The following is a 19,228-nucleotide window of genomic DNA, read 5'->3' as shown; positions in this document are numbered from 1 at the left end:
GGGGCCGCTGGGGGGGCCGCGGCGGCGTACCGCAAAGAAAAACAAAAACAAAAACAAAAACAAAAAAAAAAACGTAGAAAAGTCTTGGGTCTTAGAGAATTTTGGCGTTGCTTCTTTTAAGCTATATACCGATACAAACATACAAACTCAGAATAGTTAAAGATAGTTTTATCTGAAAAGACTATTAAAACATTATTATTGAAAATGTCATGAATCACTGCCATTTGAGTTCCTCTAAATTGCAGTAAATTGTTGAGTGAAATCATGCAAAAGTTCTAACTGAAATGAGTCAGGAGGGAGGAAAAACAGAAAGTAAGAAAAAGAAATGAGGAGGCAGGGTGTTGAAAGACTGACAGACAGGTGGACAAAGATATAGAAGGTATGCTTTAGAATAACAACCAAAATAAGATAACCAAAATCCTGGGCTTGTAGGCCAGATCTTTAAAGATGGAAGCTTCTCTGATGAGTGTGCAAAGCAGACATATTTCTAGACGTGTTCCTGTTCCTTAAGAATCTTCTTTTTCAAAAATTCTTTGTTCAAAGTTTATTTCCCTCCAATATTACAGTTCTCTATTCATAAACATTTTAGTGTCTATTTAGCCAATAAAACACTAGATCCTTTAAGTGTATAGAGAGAGTGGTGGCGGGCACACAAAGGAAGGAATTGGAAAAAAAAATCTAATAATAAAACCCTGGGGAAAAAGAAGGAAATTTACAACAGCACCAAAGATAACAATAAAAAAATATAGTATTACTGAGACAGTTTTAGTTAAAGACAAAGGTATGTGAATAATCTATTTAGGTTTAAAATTTTGAATTTTCTCTTTCCTCCAGATTGTCAACGGGCAGACCACATGGCATTTAGACGTGAACTGTGGTACAAATTATACATCAGTATTTTCTTCAGTTCATCAGCTGAGGTATTTTCTTCAGTTCATCAGCTGAGGTAAATATTTTTATTCTTCTATCCTTAAAAATGAAACTAATTTTTAAAAAGTGAAAAACTTTAGCTAAAGTGGTAAAAATTTAGGCTAAGGTGAAACACAAAATATAAGGAAAATGTTTTGATTTGTCATGAGCAACTAAGATAAAGTTTGGCCCTAGGTGGTCACCTCAAATATTTGACGACAAATTATATTAAATGAACAATGCTCTGATACTATTTTTCTTGTGTATATACTTCATAAACTACAAGAGACTAATGAGTCACCAGCCAGTTCTCGTCAGAAGATTCAAAACATCCTGCATCTCTTCCCAAAAACTACTTCCTTTGGGAATTGTAGTATTATGCAGTGTCTAGTGCTATTATTATAACTAGGAAATAATATTTTGAAATCCTTCTAAAATGAATGGAAACTTCTAGCATACTTTACATCATTACAAATGATAAAATAGTTTCTTAGATGGAAGGTTTGCAAAACTGTAAATCCACAATGTCAACTCCTACTGGTCATTTGAAAGATCACGGGTTAAATAAATACAAAGTGCCTCATACGTGTAAGCCTACCAAAGAAGGCACTGTAAAAGATAATGTCAAAATGTGGGGCTTCCCCGGTGGTGCAGTGGTTGAGAGTCCGCCTGCCCATGCAGGGGACACGGGTTTGTGCCCTGGTCCGGGGGGGTCCCGCGGGCCGTGGCCGCTGGGCCTGCATGTCCGGGGCCTGTGCTCCGAGGCGGGAGAGGCCACAGCGGTGGGAGGCCCACGTTCCGCACACACAGACACACACACACAAAATGTGGCCACTGTTTGCTAATGATCTAAAATCTGAGAGGGGTGATAAGAAACAGATACAGAAATCAATAACTACAGAATAGGCACCTTCTAATGGATCTCTTCTGCTTCACCTACTCAAGGACATCCTTGTCCTGCAGAATCTACCAACTTCTCCTCTACTAGCTCATTACCAATAACACTCAACCGATACATCCCATTTCTAAAAATATTCCCCTTTAGCTCACAGCCCTTTTACTATTCTCCTCTAGGAAAACTCCTTGAACAGAGTAGCCTAGACTTGCAATCTTTGTCTCTTTTCATTCTCTCTAGAACCCACTTCAGTCAGACTTCTGTGCCCCTCACAACACCAAAAGTATGATGGTCACCAGTGACCTTCACAGGACAATGTCAGTGGTCACTTCTTATTCATCTTACTGGTCTTCTCAGTTGCCATTTGACACATGATCACTCCCTCCATCTTGAAATACATTCTTCATTTGGTTTCCAAGTGGCCCCCTCTTTATTGGTTCCTTCTCCATTGCTGACTACTCATCCCAGTTTTTTCGGCTCCTCTTCACTTTCTGACGCCTATACATTGGACTGGTCCGTAGCTCAGTTCTTGGAATACTAATCATCCTGGGCAGTAGTTCTTAACCCTGCATGTATATTAGAATCACGTGGGGAGCTTCTAAAGGATGCTGATGCCTTGGCCCCACTCCACTCCAAATGAATTAGATCCTCTGGGGTCTATACCCAGAGTGATATTGCACATCCTACTCCCTTTGCCCAGAAATTCTTACTCCAGGTACCCAGGTGCTGGAATTGAGAACCAAAATCCTAGGGGATCCCATCCACTGAACATTCTGTACCCTGATGACTCACAAAACATCTCAGGATGCAGAGCTTTCCTCTCACCTCCAAACTCCTCTATCCAACCACTTATTTCACATCACCACTTAGAAAGACCATGGGCATCTCAAGTCCAACATGTTCAAACCAAACCCTGTTCTTCCCATCTCTGTTAATGGTAAATCCATACTTTCAACTGCTCAGGCCAAATAACCTGGAGTCATCCTTAATCCCTGTCTTTCTCTCACAGTGAAATATCATCCTTCAAGAAATCTTACTCTGCCTTCAAAATACATCCATATACAACAATATCTCACCACTTCCACCACTGCCACCCTGATCCAACCCCATCATCTCCCATGTGAATTACTGCAAGAGTCACATAGCAGGCCCCCCTTCTTTGGCCACTGGGTACCTGGAGTCTACTCTCAGCACAAAAGGCAGGTGATACTTAAAAATGGTAAGTCAGGTCATGTCAGTCATCTGCTCAAACCCTGTCACTGGCTTCCCACCTCACTCAAATCAAAATCCTTACAGTGGCTCATTAGGTCCCCCATAATCTGCTCCTCACTTTACTGTTTAGTTCTTATCGAGATATTTGATTTTAGAATAAGACAGCTGAAGGTATCCAGGGTCTTTTGTTACCTTCAGGAATAACACAAACTCTAATAGGATTTTGTTACTACCTTAGAAACCTGAGGGAAAGAATCATAACTGTTGTTGGATTTTCAAAGAAGCCCATGAACCAAATATAATCAGAATCTCTAAGAGACTATCACAATTAAATTAATTGGAATTTTGATTGTCTTAACCTTTTAAAGCCTTTGCTGGTGATAGTAATTCAGTGAAGAGTAGACCACATTAAAACACAAATATAATTTCAAAACATTTTAAAATTAAGCTACTGGATTCTGCAGTAGTTTCCTTACTCATGTTTCCTACACTTTTCTTCTAACTTTTTAACTGTGTGTTTACTTGTTTATGTTCTATTTCGGGTCTTATACTATACTGTGTGTCAAAGCTATGGTTAAATTCAATCAAGGGCCTTAGCAATCTAAAGTATAAGAAGCTATCAACTTCCATCAACTTATGGTCCCAAACACAAGTCAGGAATTTGGAACTCAGAATCATAAACGTCTGCCCTGTGAATGTCTTCCATTCAAATGCAATTAACGCTCCTGGAATGAGGTACGAGTGGGGACTTGATAGGCTTTTTAATCATTTCTTCATACCAACGTATTCCATAGAAGTTACTCAAAAAGCTTCTAAGATTAAGCAACCGTACAACCCATAAAGAGTGGAGTTACCTAGGTTAACAATTCAGTAAATGCTTCTCTGGTCACTCAGTTCTCATGCTTTGATAATGGATGTGCATTTACATAATTCAGTATACTGAACTCTAGATCTAAATTCTAAAGAAATGACATGCTGGCTTGTCAATAAGGGTATCATTATTGCCTTCTTAAATCTTCAGCCTTTCCCCCTCTCCAGGATCCTTTCCGTCCAAATGTAAACACACAAACCTTTCCCATCTTAAAACAAAACAACCCTCCGTGGACTCTGGCCTTTCTAGAGCTATTGTCATCAGTGTGTTTCATCCACAACTCCCATCATTCTGGCTTCTCCATAAAAATGGCTCTTAATTAGGTCACCAAATGATATCCACATTGTTAAATCCAACAGAATTATTTCAGTTCTCATCCCACTGAGGCTGTCAGCAATAACTGGTGCAATATTAGGTGCAGGCCTCTTCCTCGAGTTAAAACATTTCTTCTCTGGCCTCCATGACACCACCCTCTCTCCAGTTTCTTCTCTCACCTTTCTTACTGATTCCTCTGGGCCAGATCATCTTCCTCTTCTCTTCTTTCTGACCTCTCCCCTAGGCTATCTTATCAGTGCCACGGCCTCACTCTGACATCACAGCTGGAAAAAAGTTTGAACTTTCCATGGGACTGTCTCCCAAGTGCTCAAGCTGAATCCACGCTCCCATCCCACCAAGCTGGCTACCTTCCAGTGATCCCTGAGTCACTCAGTTCTCAGCCATGTGACCTTTGCTCTTAAATCTCTATTTAAGAAATCTCATCCAGATGCATCGTTTCAAATATCCCCTCTATGAGAACAAATATAAATTTAGTATGCTTGCTCCTAACTCCTCCTCTGAAGCTCCAGTGGTATATTTCCAAATGTTCTTGGATTGTATAGCATTATTTGAAATTGAACAGGTCTAAAACTCAACTCATGGTCAGCCTCAAACTATATTCAGCTATTCTTCATGATTTATTCTTCATGATTTCCTAACTTCTATTCATTTTCCCAACTAGTTGAACGAGACGATGAATGGCAGTCCTGCTTAGAATGCATATCTGACTGCTGCTTCAGTTCTTTCTATTCAGCTTTAGTCCTGGGCCAGAACCCTTAAACTCAATCCTGAAACCCTAAAGAAAACCTTCACTGCCCACACCTGGCACAACTCTTGGGGTTGAAAACCAACTGTAATCTGAGTAATCCGCGACAAGCCTGGCTGCTGCACCTACCTGTTACTGTTTCACCTAATAAAGCATCACCTAAACTTACCATCACCAGATAAAGAAAAAATTAAAACCTGGATATATTAATAGGGTCATTAGATTTATTCAATTCTTCTTTCCACTTAGCCTATTATTCTGAAGCTGGGTTTCTAAATAGTCTCTTCACTCAGCTAACCCACACCCCAGTGCTTCCTGGCCAATCTATCTGTATCTCTCCATTGTTTTATTTCCTCCCCACCCATCTCCTGCGTGAATGCTAAGCTAATTTAAATTCTTAGAGCAGTGGTCTAAGCGTGCCTACAAAACCAAAACACCAAAGGTGGAGTCCACATACAGTGGACAGCTGTGTCTATCTCTTCTTTAACATGGCCCACAAAGCTGTCAGTTATTAGAAAAGAAGCACTCCAAGATTTGAGGCATATTTTGAGGTGTTTCTATGTTTCAAATGTCAAATGTCAAATGTATATATATATATATATATATATATATATATATATATATATACATCAGAACCTTGTAAAATCTTTGCTTTTCATCAAATGCATGGATATGAGAATAATTTACTGTAGATCATAAATTACAAAGTTAACCTATTTTCCTAAACTCAAAAGGAAGTGTACTTAAATACTTACTTTTGGTCCTAAAGTAACACTTAGCACTTATAAATACTTTGATAGATAATTGTTTTAATTTTTTAAGGACAGCTGATTCAATATTTCAAGTAAATAAGAAGCAATGATTTATATGTGCAGAATGACATAGTCAACTTTGATCATGCCTGCTCTCCACACACACATTCAAACACCCTTCTCTTTGTATTAATGTTGTTCCAGTTAGCTTGCTGGCTGAGCAATGAAATTTATTAAAATCCTGTTTTCCAATGGACTGGCAAATATTGCATCGGAAAGCAGAATTCTAAACCTTTCTCCCACACAATTATTCTGACATGGAATGGAAGGCACTGTGCCTGAGAAAACAGAACAAAACAAAACACAACATCATCCAAGCAAATTAAGTATTTTGAGGGACGCAGCAATATATCTTGCCAAAGTTGCAGGAAATTTGTTTCTGGAATCTCAGATTATAACACCATGGTCACATCATGACGTCCTATTGTTATCATTCCAGTAAAATACGAGTACTTCTACAAGAGAATTTTTTTATGGGGGAAAACGTGAATAAGATTTTATAATACTATTAAAACTAAGAATGAACCATTCAATTCCAAGTTTACCTTTCTAATTTTTTTTTATGGTTTTAGGATTTGGGCACGTATAGTTGACTGAGAAACCATACGGAATAATGAGAAAACCTGATGGGGCTGGGAGACAGGAGGTCTGAGTTCCAAGTCTGCCCTGCCTCAGCTGAGTTTCTTTTTTACCTTTCTTTTAGCTCAAATATCTGCTCTCCCTTTTATCTCCCCTAAGGCTTTCAGCAATTCCTGAGGTTTCAACCATAATGTCTGTGAAATGTTAAAGAATAAGTATCTATGTTCTCCAATTTATGTTCCTTACCTGAAAAATGTTATGTTTCAACATTTATGATAAGTCAGGCATTGGGCTGTGTGCTCTAAGCTAAAAGATGAATAGAACAGAATCTTTGCCTTCAATGAGATTACATTTTAGTGCTGAAGACAGAGAGTAAAAGAAACAAACCCCAGTATCATTTTGTATTTGGAGGATACTATGGGGACCCAAAAGAAGAGCAATTAGCCCAAAACTGGGGCATCAGGAGATGATGCTTGAGTTCTGAAAAAAATGTGTAGAGGTCAAGAAGGCAAAGCAAGTTATAAGAACATTCCAGGATGAGGGAAGATAAGCAGCAAAGGCATTCAGCTGTGTCATTAACCATGCATGCAGGGAACTTCAAACATGCAGAGAAGGCACAATTTCAAGTGCAAGGAGTTAAGTCAGGGTTTGCAGATGATGAGGAGAGAAGGCGAAATGGTGAGGTCAAGGAAGGAGGGGGAGGGATCTATCTGAATCACCTAGTGGGCTTTTCAAACTGTCCTGCTCAGTTGTGCTGTATCTCCTTTGAAGGCTGGGTGCCCCACCCAGACTGCCTCCAGGTCATGGCTGTACTCCTCCTACTGGTGACGCGATGCCTGTCCCTATGGTAGTTGCGAAATATGGCTACACTATGAATGCAAGGGGAAATACACTGAAAGGAAGAGGAACAGGAGTCTAAAAACAAGACCGAGGAAAGGTAAGAAGCCAAGAGACTAGTTTAAAGAAAGGAAAGCAGAGAGAACGAGTAAAATGGGAGGACTGGGCTTAAGTCCCTCCCTATAGGTCCAAAGCTTTCCTAAAGAACTTGTTAGCATCCCCAGCTTAACAAGTCTAAAACCAATTCATCGTTTTATCTGTGGTAATAGTTCATTACTAAAATACAAAAAGATTATGAAGGCAATCAGAGTACAGATGCTTAACATATAGCAGTATCCTGGGTTTACATAACTGCAACCATAGAATTTCTGCATCACGGAGAAAAAAGAAATACATTTCGTGATATAAAATCATGTCCTTCAGAGAAGTTGTAAGTATCTGGCTACATAGTTTTGGAAGAACAGGGCATCCCAGGCTGCCTATGGACTGGTCCTTTCGAGTCTCATCCTTCTTACTTTGACTCCTCAGCAAAAAACTATTTCTGGTTCTCTGAACAAAATACATTATTTCACAAGCCCCCTTCAGCCTTGAATGCCTCTTTCAACTCCCTAACCTTGTCTTATCCTTCAGGTCTCCATCCAGGCATTGCCCTGTCCAGAGAGCTGACATTCCTGACCCTTCCTTCCCTGTGTGCTCCTTCATGATGATGATGATAACAGCAGAGCCTGGCCCGGATGAAGTATATGCTAACTCAACGGAATGCAGCATCAGCTCAACTGCTCTTAACAACCACCCTATGATACAGGTAACTAATTATATCCCCATTTTACAGACAAGACACTGAGGCACAAAGAGATTAAGTAACCTACCCGAGGATACAACATGGGCCACTGGTAAAGCCAATATTTGAACCCAAGAAGACTGGTTCTAGAGTCTGTGCTCTAATCACCAGGCTATGCTGCCTCTATGATTTAAAACGAGACTGTTCCTAGATATTGCCATGTATGCAATGCTCCTGACACTTTTGTTCGGCATTTATGTTCAATGAGCTGCTGGGATGGGATATGCAATTTCTCTAAATCTATATTTTAATATGAAGTATGTTAACTATCAAATATTCCTAAAACGTATAAAAATCTCTTCCAAAAATATCTTCGTTGAAACTTAATTTTTACAAAAACATATAGCTGTAACTGCCACACCTAAGATGTGTTAGGATTTACTATTCCTATAAGAAACATCATCTTAGAGTCTAATGAAAACCCTTGGTAATCTGAATATTATAAGATACTAAATTATACTATAATTATTTCAAAGGTCAAGAATCTTAAACATTTAGTCTTAAAACTTTCTACCTGGGTGATGCAATCAGGAAACTGAAGTATGTATGAAAATATTTAATTATATAAAACAAGTAGAAATCTAATAATTTAATAATCTTTAAATAAAATGTACAATATTTTCCCACATGGGTATTTTTTTTCCTCTATTTCATAAAAGGAACTTTTTTAAAGAACATTTTTTTAAATGAATATGAGTACATATTTTAACTTTCCAGTGCTAGTTTCAAGGAAGTGGTTCGGAATAAAACATTGCATCACTTATTAACTTGTGTGAAACTCTATGAAGCTATAGTACTGAACACCACTGTAAATTTTTAAAAAATGGACTCAGACCCAATCCAGCCTCTTCAGAAATTTATGGTCTAGTAGGGAAGGAAAATGGACACAGAACACAGGTGTGAGAACTGTTTTTAAAATTTTAGAAGAATTTAAAGAAGGCAAATGAGAACACAGGTGTGAGAACTGTTTTAGAAGAATATAAAGAAGGCAAATGTTTACTAATCAGCAGATCCCTGCCTGACCCACAGCTGCGATGATATCAACATCCCATGTGATGTTAGAATGGCCACTAAATTACCTTTTCCTCAGAGAACTTTAAGGCAAAGTACCATAGTGGTTTCGAGCATAGACTACAGAGCCAGAATGATCTGGGTTTGACTCTCATTTCTATCATGTACTAATTTGACTTTGGCGGGTTCACTTAACCTTTCTGTGCCTCAGTTCTCTCATTTATAATTAAATAATTACATACAGTTCATAGAATTATAGTGCTATTAGGAGGATTAAATGAGTTCATGTGAGTGAAGTAGGTGGAACAGTACCTGGTATACAGAATGAAACTACGTTACTAACTAACTATGAATCAACATAGCTTAAAAAGAGAATCTGATGAAACACTTGTACTGAGGCCTTAAATAACCCACAGTTCAAGACATATGAAAAGATGTCACCAACCCACTGACCCAGTTATGTGGCTGGGTCCATCCTTACCTCTGTATAAGCAATGGACCCACATCATAGCAGTGTTTTCCTAACTTGGTCAGCAAAGCAGCCCTTAATGAAAGACTGTGAAAGAGTTAGTTATACATTTAATTCCACCGTCTGAACCAGAAAAATGTCCCTCTGGTTGTCAATATTGTTTATGTGCAATACAAAAATCATAACCACAAGCACCACTGATCCAGAAAAAAACACACATTGCCAAACTGGGCAAGGTTAACTGTTTTCAGCGAATATTGTTTTGCCAGCATTTGCTCACTTTGCTATAAGAACAGGCATAGACAATGAAGACTTAAGAAAAATGTGAAACAAAAAGAAAAACATAAAACTGAGAAAAGTCTAGTAATTAAATCCCCCATTGTTTGTTTTTTAAAAAATAATTTCTATCCATTTTTAATAGTATCACAAATCAAGCCTGTTCATAGACCTACTGTTCTGACATATAGAACACATATCCTGAAATCCAGATACTATCTATCTATCTATCTCTGTTTATCGAAACTATTTACAATAGCCAAGACATGGAAGCAACCTAAGTGTCCACCGACAGATGAATGGATAAAGACGATGTGGAATATACACACAATGGAATACTACTCAGCCATAAAAAAGAAATGAAATAATGCCACTTGCATCAACATAGTATGATAATCTCTAGGTTCATCTAAGTGAAATAAGCCAATGACAAATATCGTATGTACAGACAACAAATATTATATGATATCGCTTATATGTGGAATCTAAAAAAATGATACACATGAACAAACTTATGGTTACCACAGTGGAAAGTGGGGGGGGGGAATAAATTAGGAGTTTGCAATTAAAATATAAACAAACAAACACAACTACGTATTAAATAGATAAACACAAAGGACCTACTGTATAGCACAGAGAACTATACTCAAGATCTTGTAATAACCTATAATGGAAGAGAGAGAATGTAAAAAATATATATATATATGTGCATACATATATAAAACTGAATCTCTTTGCTGTGCACCTGAAACTAACACAACATTGTCAATCAACTATATTTCAATAAAAAGAAATAATTAAAAATTTCTGCCGTTGCCCTGTTTTATCAGCAGTTATTAGATTTCTACTTGCCCAGAATTCACATATTCTATACAGCAAGAGACCTGTTCTGAGAGTGAAGCAGCTTTGCTATAAAGAAAGAAAGCACCACCGAATCCTGGAATCGAACCTAACCTTTTAGATTTCTAATCCAAGGCATTTTCTAGAAAAAAGCAGCCCCAGACCCAAGTGCCCCAGCTAGTTGGTGGCAGAGCTGAGGTCCTTTTAATTTGCCATCTACCAGTTCTGTGCTTTTTGTTTGTCTGTTTAAACTTTCCTTCAAAACTGAAAGTCAGAAGAAACAATAAAATTTGAAGGCACAACCTTAAATAGCAGCAAAAAGCAGGAAGATGTCTATCTATCTTTGAGAAAATATGTAGTAGGACAATGGAATTTTCATCTAAGTTCAAGTAATCACAATAAAAGGAACCTACCATTTACTTCAGAAGTAAATGGGTAGGACATTGTACAGTATATTTAAACAGCTCCATTGGCATTTCCTACTCCTCGTACCCCCGATCCAATCTGGAACAGATTTTGTAATAAGAGAAGGATTACAAGGGACTTCCCTTATCCACACCTTTGTAGTCAGCCCTAAGTATGTGTGGGTAAGAGGAGGATAGTAGAGAAAAAGCAAGGAAGAGGAGAGAGGAAGGGAGAGTAGAATTACATTTCATTTATATTACTTCATTTATATAACTACTGGTTTTCCTCTTCCTTCATATGTTACTTACAAAGCTGCATTCTTCCATTAGAAATCAATCATCAATTCAGACATGATATAAAAAATAAGTGAATAATAACAAATTTTATAAAAATTCCATAAGCTATTTCAAGTTGGATATGCAAATGTTATCATTATTTAAAATCAGTAAATATCAGATGGCAAATTAGAGGTTAGGGGCACAATAAGAAAAGTCAAGTGTATAAAACAAGAAGATTTCAATTGCATTCAATTATTTCGCCCAATCACCTAGAAGCAAAGATTCTCTCTCAAAAATTGCATTGCCTTCCCAACTCCTTGGAGAGCCAGTTTAGTTAACAGCCTACCTATGCTTCAGAGATGACCATGCAGCTTACATGTCAAACTCATTTTAAAGTGTCAATCATGTCCCTTTCAATCTAATTAGTTTGGAAAGTAGTGTCACTGACCTGGAACTATGCAGACCATTTATTATCATATCATTTGATCAACCTAACACTTTACCTCAGTTGAGTTTGAGACACCTGTAGCCAAAAATGTAATATCCTTTCTCCCACTCATTACTGGTAACTCTCAATACAATTTCCTATTTACAACTCAATTTCTCTCTCTCTCTGAATAAGCATGGCCAACTTCACAGAAGCATGCCCAGAATTTCCCTTCTTTAAGATTTCATGATAATTAAAATAGAAAGGGGAATAAGAAAAATATTTTATATTTTATCTATACGAATGTATATATATATATATATATATATATATACACACACAAACACAATACCTGAACCAGAAAAAATACATATATATATTAAAAAAAAAAAGATTTGAGTTTTTGATGCCCACGAACTGCTGAAAGGAGGGAAGAGGTAGAGCAGAGGAACATGCATATATGCTGGGAGAAATCTGGGACCTTAAACTTGAGGGAAAGCTATTCTTTTTTTTGACACAACACCACCGCCATTTTTATAAAAGGAATCTGTAGGTTATAAACCCAACATCACCAGACAGGTTTGTGTTATAATAAAGAAAAGCTTTTCCAGCTTCATAGTATTTAATTGACAAGGTAATCACTAATTCCTGAGAGGTCAGAGAACGTAGCCTAGTGCCTCTAGGGAAGGAGCTAAAGGCCAGACCACAGTGAGCTTGGAATGAAGCAGGGCTGGGGGAGGGGAACTGTCCAGGGCAGCACTGGTAGCTGGAAGATACAGGTCCATCAAGCAACAGAGATCACCTAGCCCACTCCCTGGCAAAAGCACGAAAATTACGAAATCTTTGCTTTAGCTTTGCATATATTTAAAAACTGATTTGCAAGACAAAAATACAAGTGGGTATCTCTGAACCACAGCATAACATATTGAATCAGGGATGAAAAAAATACATACATTCATATGCCACCAAAACATATTTGTATTTGTATTTTTAAAGGTGGTATTAAAAAAAGAAGTATAGCAGTCATATTTAAAGTAATGACTATTCACTCTAGAAGACAATCTAAAAGCAGGATGTCAGCTGCCAACGCTTCCTGTGCTTTCCTTTGGGGAAGCTGCATTTTACCAAAATTCCTGTTTGGAGGATAAGCAAGATTCTTCATTTATGTTTGCTTGATCAAATAATTATTCGTGAATATGATTTTACATCTGGTCAAATAAAATATGCATATGTTTCACACTTACCTTCAGGTGAAGAGCCTGTCTTTTGAGAAAAGACAGCATTTACTTTACTCTTCTTATTGATGTCACTGTTTACAGACAAGCTGGATTGAATTTTTCTATGCATTTTTTGAGAAACGGGTGCTGAAAGTCTTCGATTCTCTGCAGATACATGTTTGGCCCCGTGGTGGATTCCATTTCCATTGCTCAGACTTGGGTGGCCATTCTTTATCTTGCTTATTTCCTCCTCACTTTCCTGTGCTGCAGTCTGAAGCTGAGGCAAGCGCTGAGGTTGGGCTAAGTGAAAAAAACAGGCAAAGTTTATCCAGTGAAAAAAATGAATATTTGAAAATAATCAAAATAGACTCAGTAACAGACTTTCTTGGGTTTTACCCATGATCCTAAAAGTGAAGAGGAAAAAAAAAATAAAAGGAAATCATGAATAAACATGAACATAGAGAAGGCATAATTACTAAAAGGGAAAATGGGAAGGGGGTCATCAAGGGTGACTTTCCACAAGGGATATAAAAAGAGGAGAAAAAAAGGTATTTTTTTTCTTTAAAAAATTTAAGTTGAAAATCTGAAAAACGTTAATTCAAAACTCATTCAACAGCTAATGTGGATTGTTTTCTAAGTCCCAAGTCCTTTTTTTTTTTTTTTTTTTTTTCTCTACCACGGGCTCTCTAACCCTGGCCCTCAGCAGTGAAAGCATGGAGTCCTAACCACTGGACTGCCAGGGAATTCCCCCAAGTCCCTTTTTTGCTGTACGCGGGCCTCTCACTGCTGTGGCCTCTCCCGCTGCGGAGCACGGGCTCCGGACGCGCAGGCCCAGCGGCCATAACGCACGGGCCCCGGCACTCAGCGGCACGTGGGATCCTCCCGGACCGGGGCACGAACCCGCGCCCCCTGCATCGGCAGGCGGACCCTCAACCACTGCGCCACCAGGGAAGCCCCCAGGTCCTTTTTTAGGTGCCATAGACAAACAGTATTATAGCAATATCCCTGAAAATGATAAACTGCTCAATTACCTTTTGAGATAGGCAAGGAACAATGAGGTCAGGTATCAAAGCTGGATAAGAGAGAACGAGATAGTTGATTTTCTTTTTAATTCCACTTTAAATTCTGAAGAAGAAAACCTTTTCCATATTCTTTAATTTGATTTTAAAATAAACCATTTATGGAAAGATAGGAATAGAAAAGAACTTCCTTAATCTGGCAAAACGCATCTAGCAAAATTAAAAGTCAACACTGGAGAAGTGCTCCTGTTTGGTCAGAACCAGGAAAAGAATGCCCACCTTCACCCTCTTATGCAACATTACACTGGCAAAAACAATAAACACCAAAAAGAAAAAAAAACAGGGGTGAGTCCTGAAAAGGAAGAAACAAATTTCTGAGATGGGTACATAATTGAATATCCCAGGGGAAATCTAAGAGACTGTACATTCTGAAAAACTAAGAATTTAGCAGGACTTACACACGATGAACCATATTCAAATCAGCCAAATTCTACAAGCCAACAGTAAGCAACTAGAAAATATGCAAGAAAAATTGAACTCTTCATAGCAACAAAAAAAGAAAAACAAGCCAACAAACAAAAAACCCTATAAGTATCTAGGAATTAAGCTAGAAAAAAGGCAGCAGAGATTTCGTGGCAAAAATTACAAAATATTACTGAAAGATATAAAAGAAAACCCTAATAAATGGAGAGAGTATAAATATGTTAATTCTGATAATATGTTAATTCTCCCCAATTTATTTAATGTAATTCCCATAAAATTTCCAAAAGGCTTATTTGTGGAACTTGATGAGCTGATCCCAAAATTTATAAGTAAGAGTACAAGAATCACTAAGGAAATTTTAAGGAAGAAAAAGACAAATGTGGGATTTGACTTACCAGATATAAAGTCTTATTTTAAAACTACAGTAACTAAGACAGTACGGTGGTGGTCCAGGCATAGACATAAACCAATGGAACAGCAGAGAAAGTCCCCAAAATGTATATGTATGCACATGCAAATGCATGTATCTCTCATACAAAGAAATTTCAGGTATATTAAATGTCTATATATGAAGAGCTTAAAAGAAAATTATAAAAGAACATTTTATTAGCACGACACTAAAAAGGGCAAACTACTTTGATTCTTTGGACAACAAATCACAAAACAAACGGGTGACTAGTGATCATCTGTCTGCCCAGCATTCCTGAATACCCTTATAGCTTTTGATACCGTCCTCTATCTCTTCCCTACATTCCTCTTGAGTTAAAGGGCACATACGTGACTTACATTCTACCAAGGAGAAGTATGCAGAAGTGCAGAAGGTGCAGAAGTACCAATGCAAGATGGCAGCCACACCTGGGTCGTGGAGCCTCTCACACAGACAGCGAAGAAGGCATTTGTTGGTCTTGGCAGTGGGTGCAGTGTCTGGTGTCCACTTCCTAGCAGACCAGTGGGCCTAGGGTGCAGCATTAGTGGGGTTTTCATTAGGGAAGCCCCGTTGAATGCATGGGCATGATCCTTGGCTGTGTAACTCTTGGGAGAATCTATTGCTACTAATACATTTATTTTCTATAAATTAGCTAAAATGGATTCTGGTTTTTGCAGCTAAGAGCCCTGATCTCAACCCAAAATGTTATCTGTTTACATTGGTTAAGTAATGAGGTTCTTAAAATCAACACTTACCTTGCTTGTGTAGCTCCTAAGCAGAGTTACCAATCATAGCATTTCATCAAAACAACAGTAACAACAAAAACCGTTCGGTGTCAAATTTTACTACTAGATAATTTCCTGGAATTTTAAAATCTGAAGCTGCTGTTTTAGTCTTTTCTGTTTATGATTATGAACAGTTAGGAAATGTAAATTAAATCTGAATACTGAGAGGTCTTTGACTTAGAAAAAGTATTGCATGCAAAATTGTAACAGTTATACATGGCACTGATAAGTCTAAAATGGACTAATTACCTGTCATCTGGGGACTACCTAAGACTTGGTATATATTTTTGACAAACAAGACAGCTTGCATTTGAGTGACTCTTTAGCACACATTGTTTACTTCCATTCTTGTTCACATATCCTATGTCTCTTAAGGAAAAACATCTTAACATACCAGAACATTTTACTCATGAATGTGCATACTGTAAGAAAAAAAGTTTGGTGTTTTTCTGCTTAATGAAAGCATCCTTTCATACCAAGTCTATTAACAATAATACCCAATCTATAAAACTAATATATGAACTCCTCTTAGATTTATTCAGTTTTTTAGTGATAAAGGAGAATAGTTTTCTAAACAGTTATTATTTGGGAATAACACAAAGTAACAGCTATAAAATTTATCAAAATGTTCTGTTTTTCTCCTAACTTCTGGTGAAAAGAAAAAAAGGTTACTTCTCTGTTTACTAGCTATATATGCCCTTCTCAAAACTGAAATCAACAATCAAGGCTTGTGAAGATCTATTTCTAATGGGTGTGCAATCATTTAATCCAGAGATTAATTTGCTGCTCCTGTAACTTCTTGTATCAACTAGAATGACATCCTAATGACTGCTATTGAACATAAAGCTAGTTATGCGTATGTATTTAATGGGATGCCAAAGAAGACAGTTAAACCTAATTTGGTGTTCTTTTCAGAGCTCCTTCCAATAAGCGCACCAAATAAATGGAATGTTTTGGGCCACTTCTTCTCTGCAAAGAATAATTCAAGCAATCTGAGAGCTGGGTTAAGTTGAAATGTTACTGACCAATGCTGGGGAGACTTATCAATCAAAAAGGCCCTGTCATATTCCATAATCCAAGATCAATTTAAAATTATTATGTAATAAACATTCTCCATAAGTAAAAATAAAGGTGGCAAAAGACATCAGGTCTTGCCACCAAATTCTAAAACCGACAGGTCTGACCTTTTCCTACTATCAAAATTGACTTTTTGCAAATTACTGGGTATGGCCGGAGTGATATTCAAACATATCCTTAATGATTTATCTACATTTCAATCTTCAAAATGATATCTATTTCTGTTGGCAGATAAATGATAGTACATTCATTTTTGTTTCACTGCCACCTAATTATTTTTAGTGTAGTTTGTATTATGGGTCAAGTAACCAAGTATTATCTCTTCATTCCAGTTTCTTAACATTATGATTTTGTCAGATGCATGCAATATATAAGTCAAATCAAAACTGGATAAACCCTAGATATATGAATTATCTTAAAAGACATTTAACTTCATTGATCATTTTTCATAGATGTGAATTAAATCTTACAGTAAAAGTACAACTAAAACCAAATCAGGAATGTGATTTTATTCTTGAATTAAAGAACAGAAACGTCTGACTGATTAAACCATAACTACTTGGTTTTAAACAGATTTCTTTTCCTTATTGTGTAAAAGTTGTGTATGGCTTAAAAAAAAAAAAAGCACACTAATATGGGAATGACACAATGCTTCTTAGAACACAAGTGATGCCTAGGGACCCTCACTCTCCCTTTAATGATCCACTGTTCTCATTCAGCTGTCTTTCTTTTTTCAAATCTTTACATATGTGACAGCTCTCAAAAGTAGACCATAGACCAACTGGCATTTTCAGAGGTGTAACTTGTGCAAATTCAGCTCTATTGGGAGTGCACTGCTATCTTCTGCCTGCGTTATAAAGGGACAATAGAATGTAGAACTTATGAGTTGTTTTGAATTATTCATTTTTTTGCCTGTATATTCAAGAAATTTTACAAACTCTGCATTTTGTACTACATAATCACATGCGTTAAAGGTACAAAGAAACTTTTTGACACCTCTTTTCTACAGAAGGCTGGCATTTTGTTTGATATGTGAACATTCAGCATCTGTTATATCATTCTAAACAGGATGGGTGCTTCTACAAAAGACCCCATTTTAAACTTACTCTATATGAGCAAAAAAAATGTATTCTTGATATTCAGTAACAAATGCAATACACATCAAAATTTCAAATACCAGTTATATGAACATTCAGCATCTCCAAACCTGGATAGCATTGGTCACCCGCTTACCATATGTGTAAAGAATTTTTTTTTTAAATCATTGTTCACACAATGCATCATGATTGTAATTTTAATATCCATGATGAATAGTTACAAATGTCTTAAGAAATACTGTGCTTTCTAGGTTCAAATGTTTTCAATCAGGAAGGAAACCAATAGAATTAGATCTAGTGATTTTCAATAATAATAAATATGGGAGTAATGAGTCAATAGCATGAACTTCTTTTGATAAAATTTTTTTTTAAAAAACTGGGTGATATTGGAGCTAGTAATAACTATACTTGAAACTGCAGCTGCTGGAGTAGCAATATAAAGCAACATTCTGCTATAGCATATAATCTATTAGCATGTGCAAATCATCTTCAGTCGTTGGTCTCTTTACACAAGTCAGATTTAATAAAATTACAAAAGAATTCTCATGCCATTTAGTCAGTTTAAATGGTTGTTGTACACATACAAAAACAAATCTAAATTAAATGCTTAGGATTTAAAATTGTCAGTAACAAAATGAACAAAATAGAATATGGAGAATAGAATATGGACAGGGGAAACTGACTTGGTGTAAACCGAATTTACTCTTCCTAGGGATAGTTACAAAGCTTTTATTGGGTACCAAGTACTATGCTACTCCACGGTCACTATGAGACAGACAGACAGACAGACACACACACACACACACACACACACACACACACACACACACAAGCAGACTTTATTTATACATATCTATAACAAAATAGTGTTTTATTATATATACATAAAATATGCATCTACATACAATAATAGCTTTAAAAGTTTCTTACTTCAATATGCACTACTATGACAAAACTATACTACTTTATTGTTATAATCTAAATTTAGGCTAAAATCAACTAAAATAAATGTGCTATTAGACAACCAGGTATCAGCTTGATGCAAGCCTGAGTGGACCCAGCATCCTAACACACACTCTGGAAGCTCCTGGCATTTTCTATTTCTGTGTCCTTAGTTCCCCTCCAAGGGCCTTCAGATTTTCCATCTTCATTTTATTTAATGTGTGTACTAACATATTGAGATATATTTTGGAACTGTAATTTTTTGGAAACTTGATCATTTGAGAATCCCAATTAAATTCTGATTACATGACTGAGGCCTCACAGGATGGAGGGGATTGTCTTATGATGCTATCACAATGGTTAGCATTTTTAACAGTAATTCCTTTCTAAGTATTGCAAAATAAATCACCAGATGTCAGGACTTAGATGTACTTCTCC

General features: G+C 37.0%; 1 protein-coding gene across 1 annotated transcript in view; it reads right to left on the bottom strand.

Moving 5' to 3' along the window:
* Window positions 1-19,228, bottom strand: part of MDFIC (MyoD family inhibitor domain containing) — a 104,962-nt gene that overhangs the window by 24,750 nt on the left and 60,984 nt on the right. The window contains exon 3 of the mRNA XM_007453686.1: window positions 12,988-13,260. Coding sequence (XP_007453748.1) covers window positions 12,988-13,260 — 273 coding nt within the window. The remainder of the gene's footprint in view (window positions 1-12,987; window positions 13,261-19,228) is intronic.

The sequence above is a fragment of the Lipotes vexillifer genome, unplaced genomic scaffold (assembly GCF_000442215.2).
Source record: "Lipotes vexillifer unplaced genomic scaffold, Lipotes_vexillifer_v1.1 scaffold1256, whole genome shotgun sequence".
NCBI classification, from domain to species: Eukaryota; Metazoa; Chordata; class Mammalia; order Artiodactyla; family Lipotidae; genus Lipotes; species Lipotes vexillifer.
Note: the sequence above shows the minus strand (reverse complement) of the source record. Positions and strands in the feature narration are given on the sequence as shown.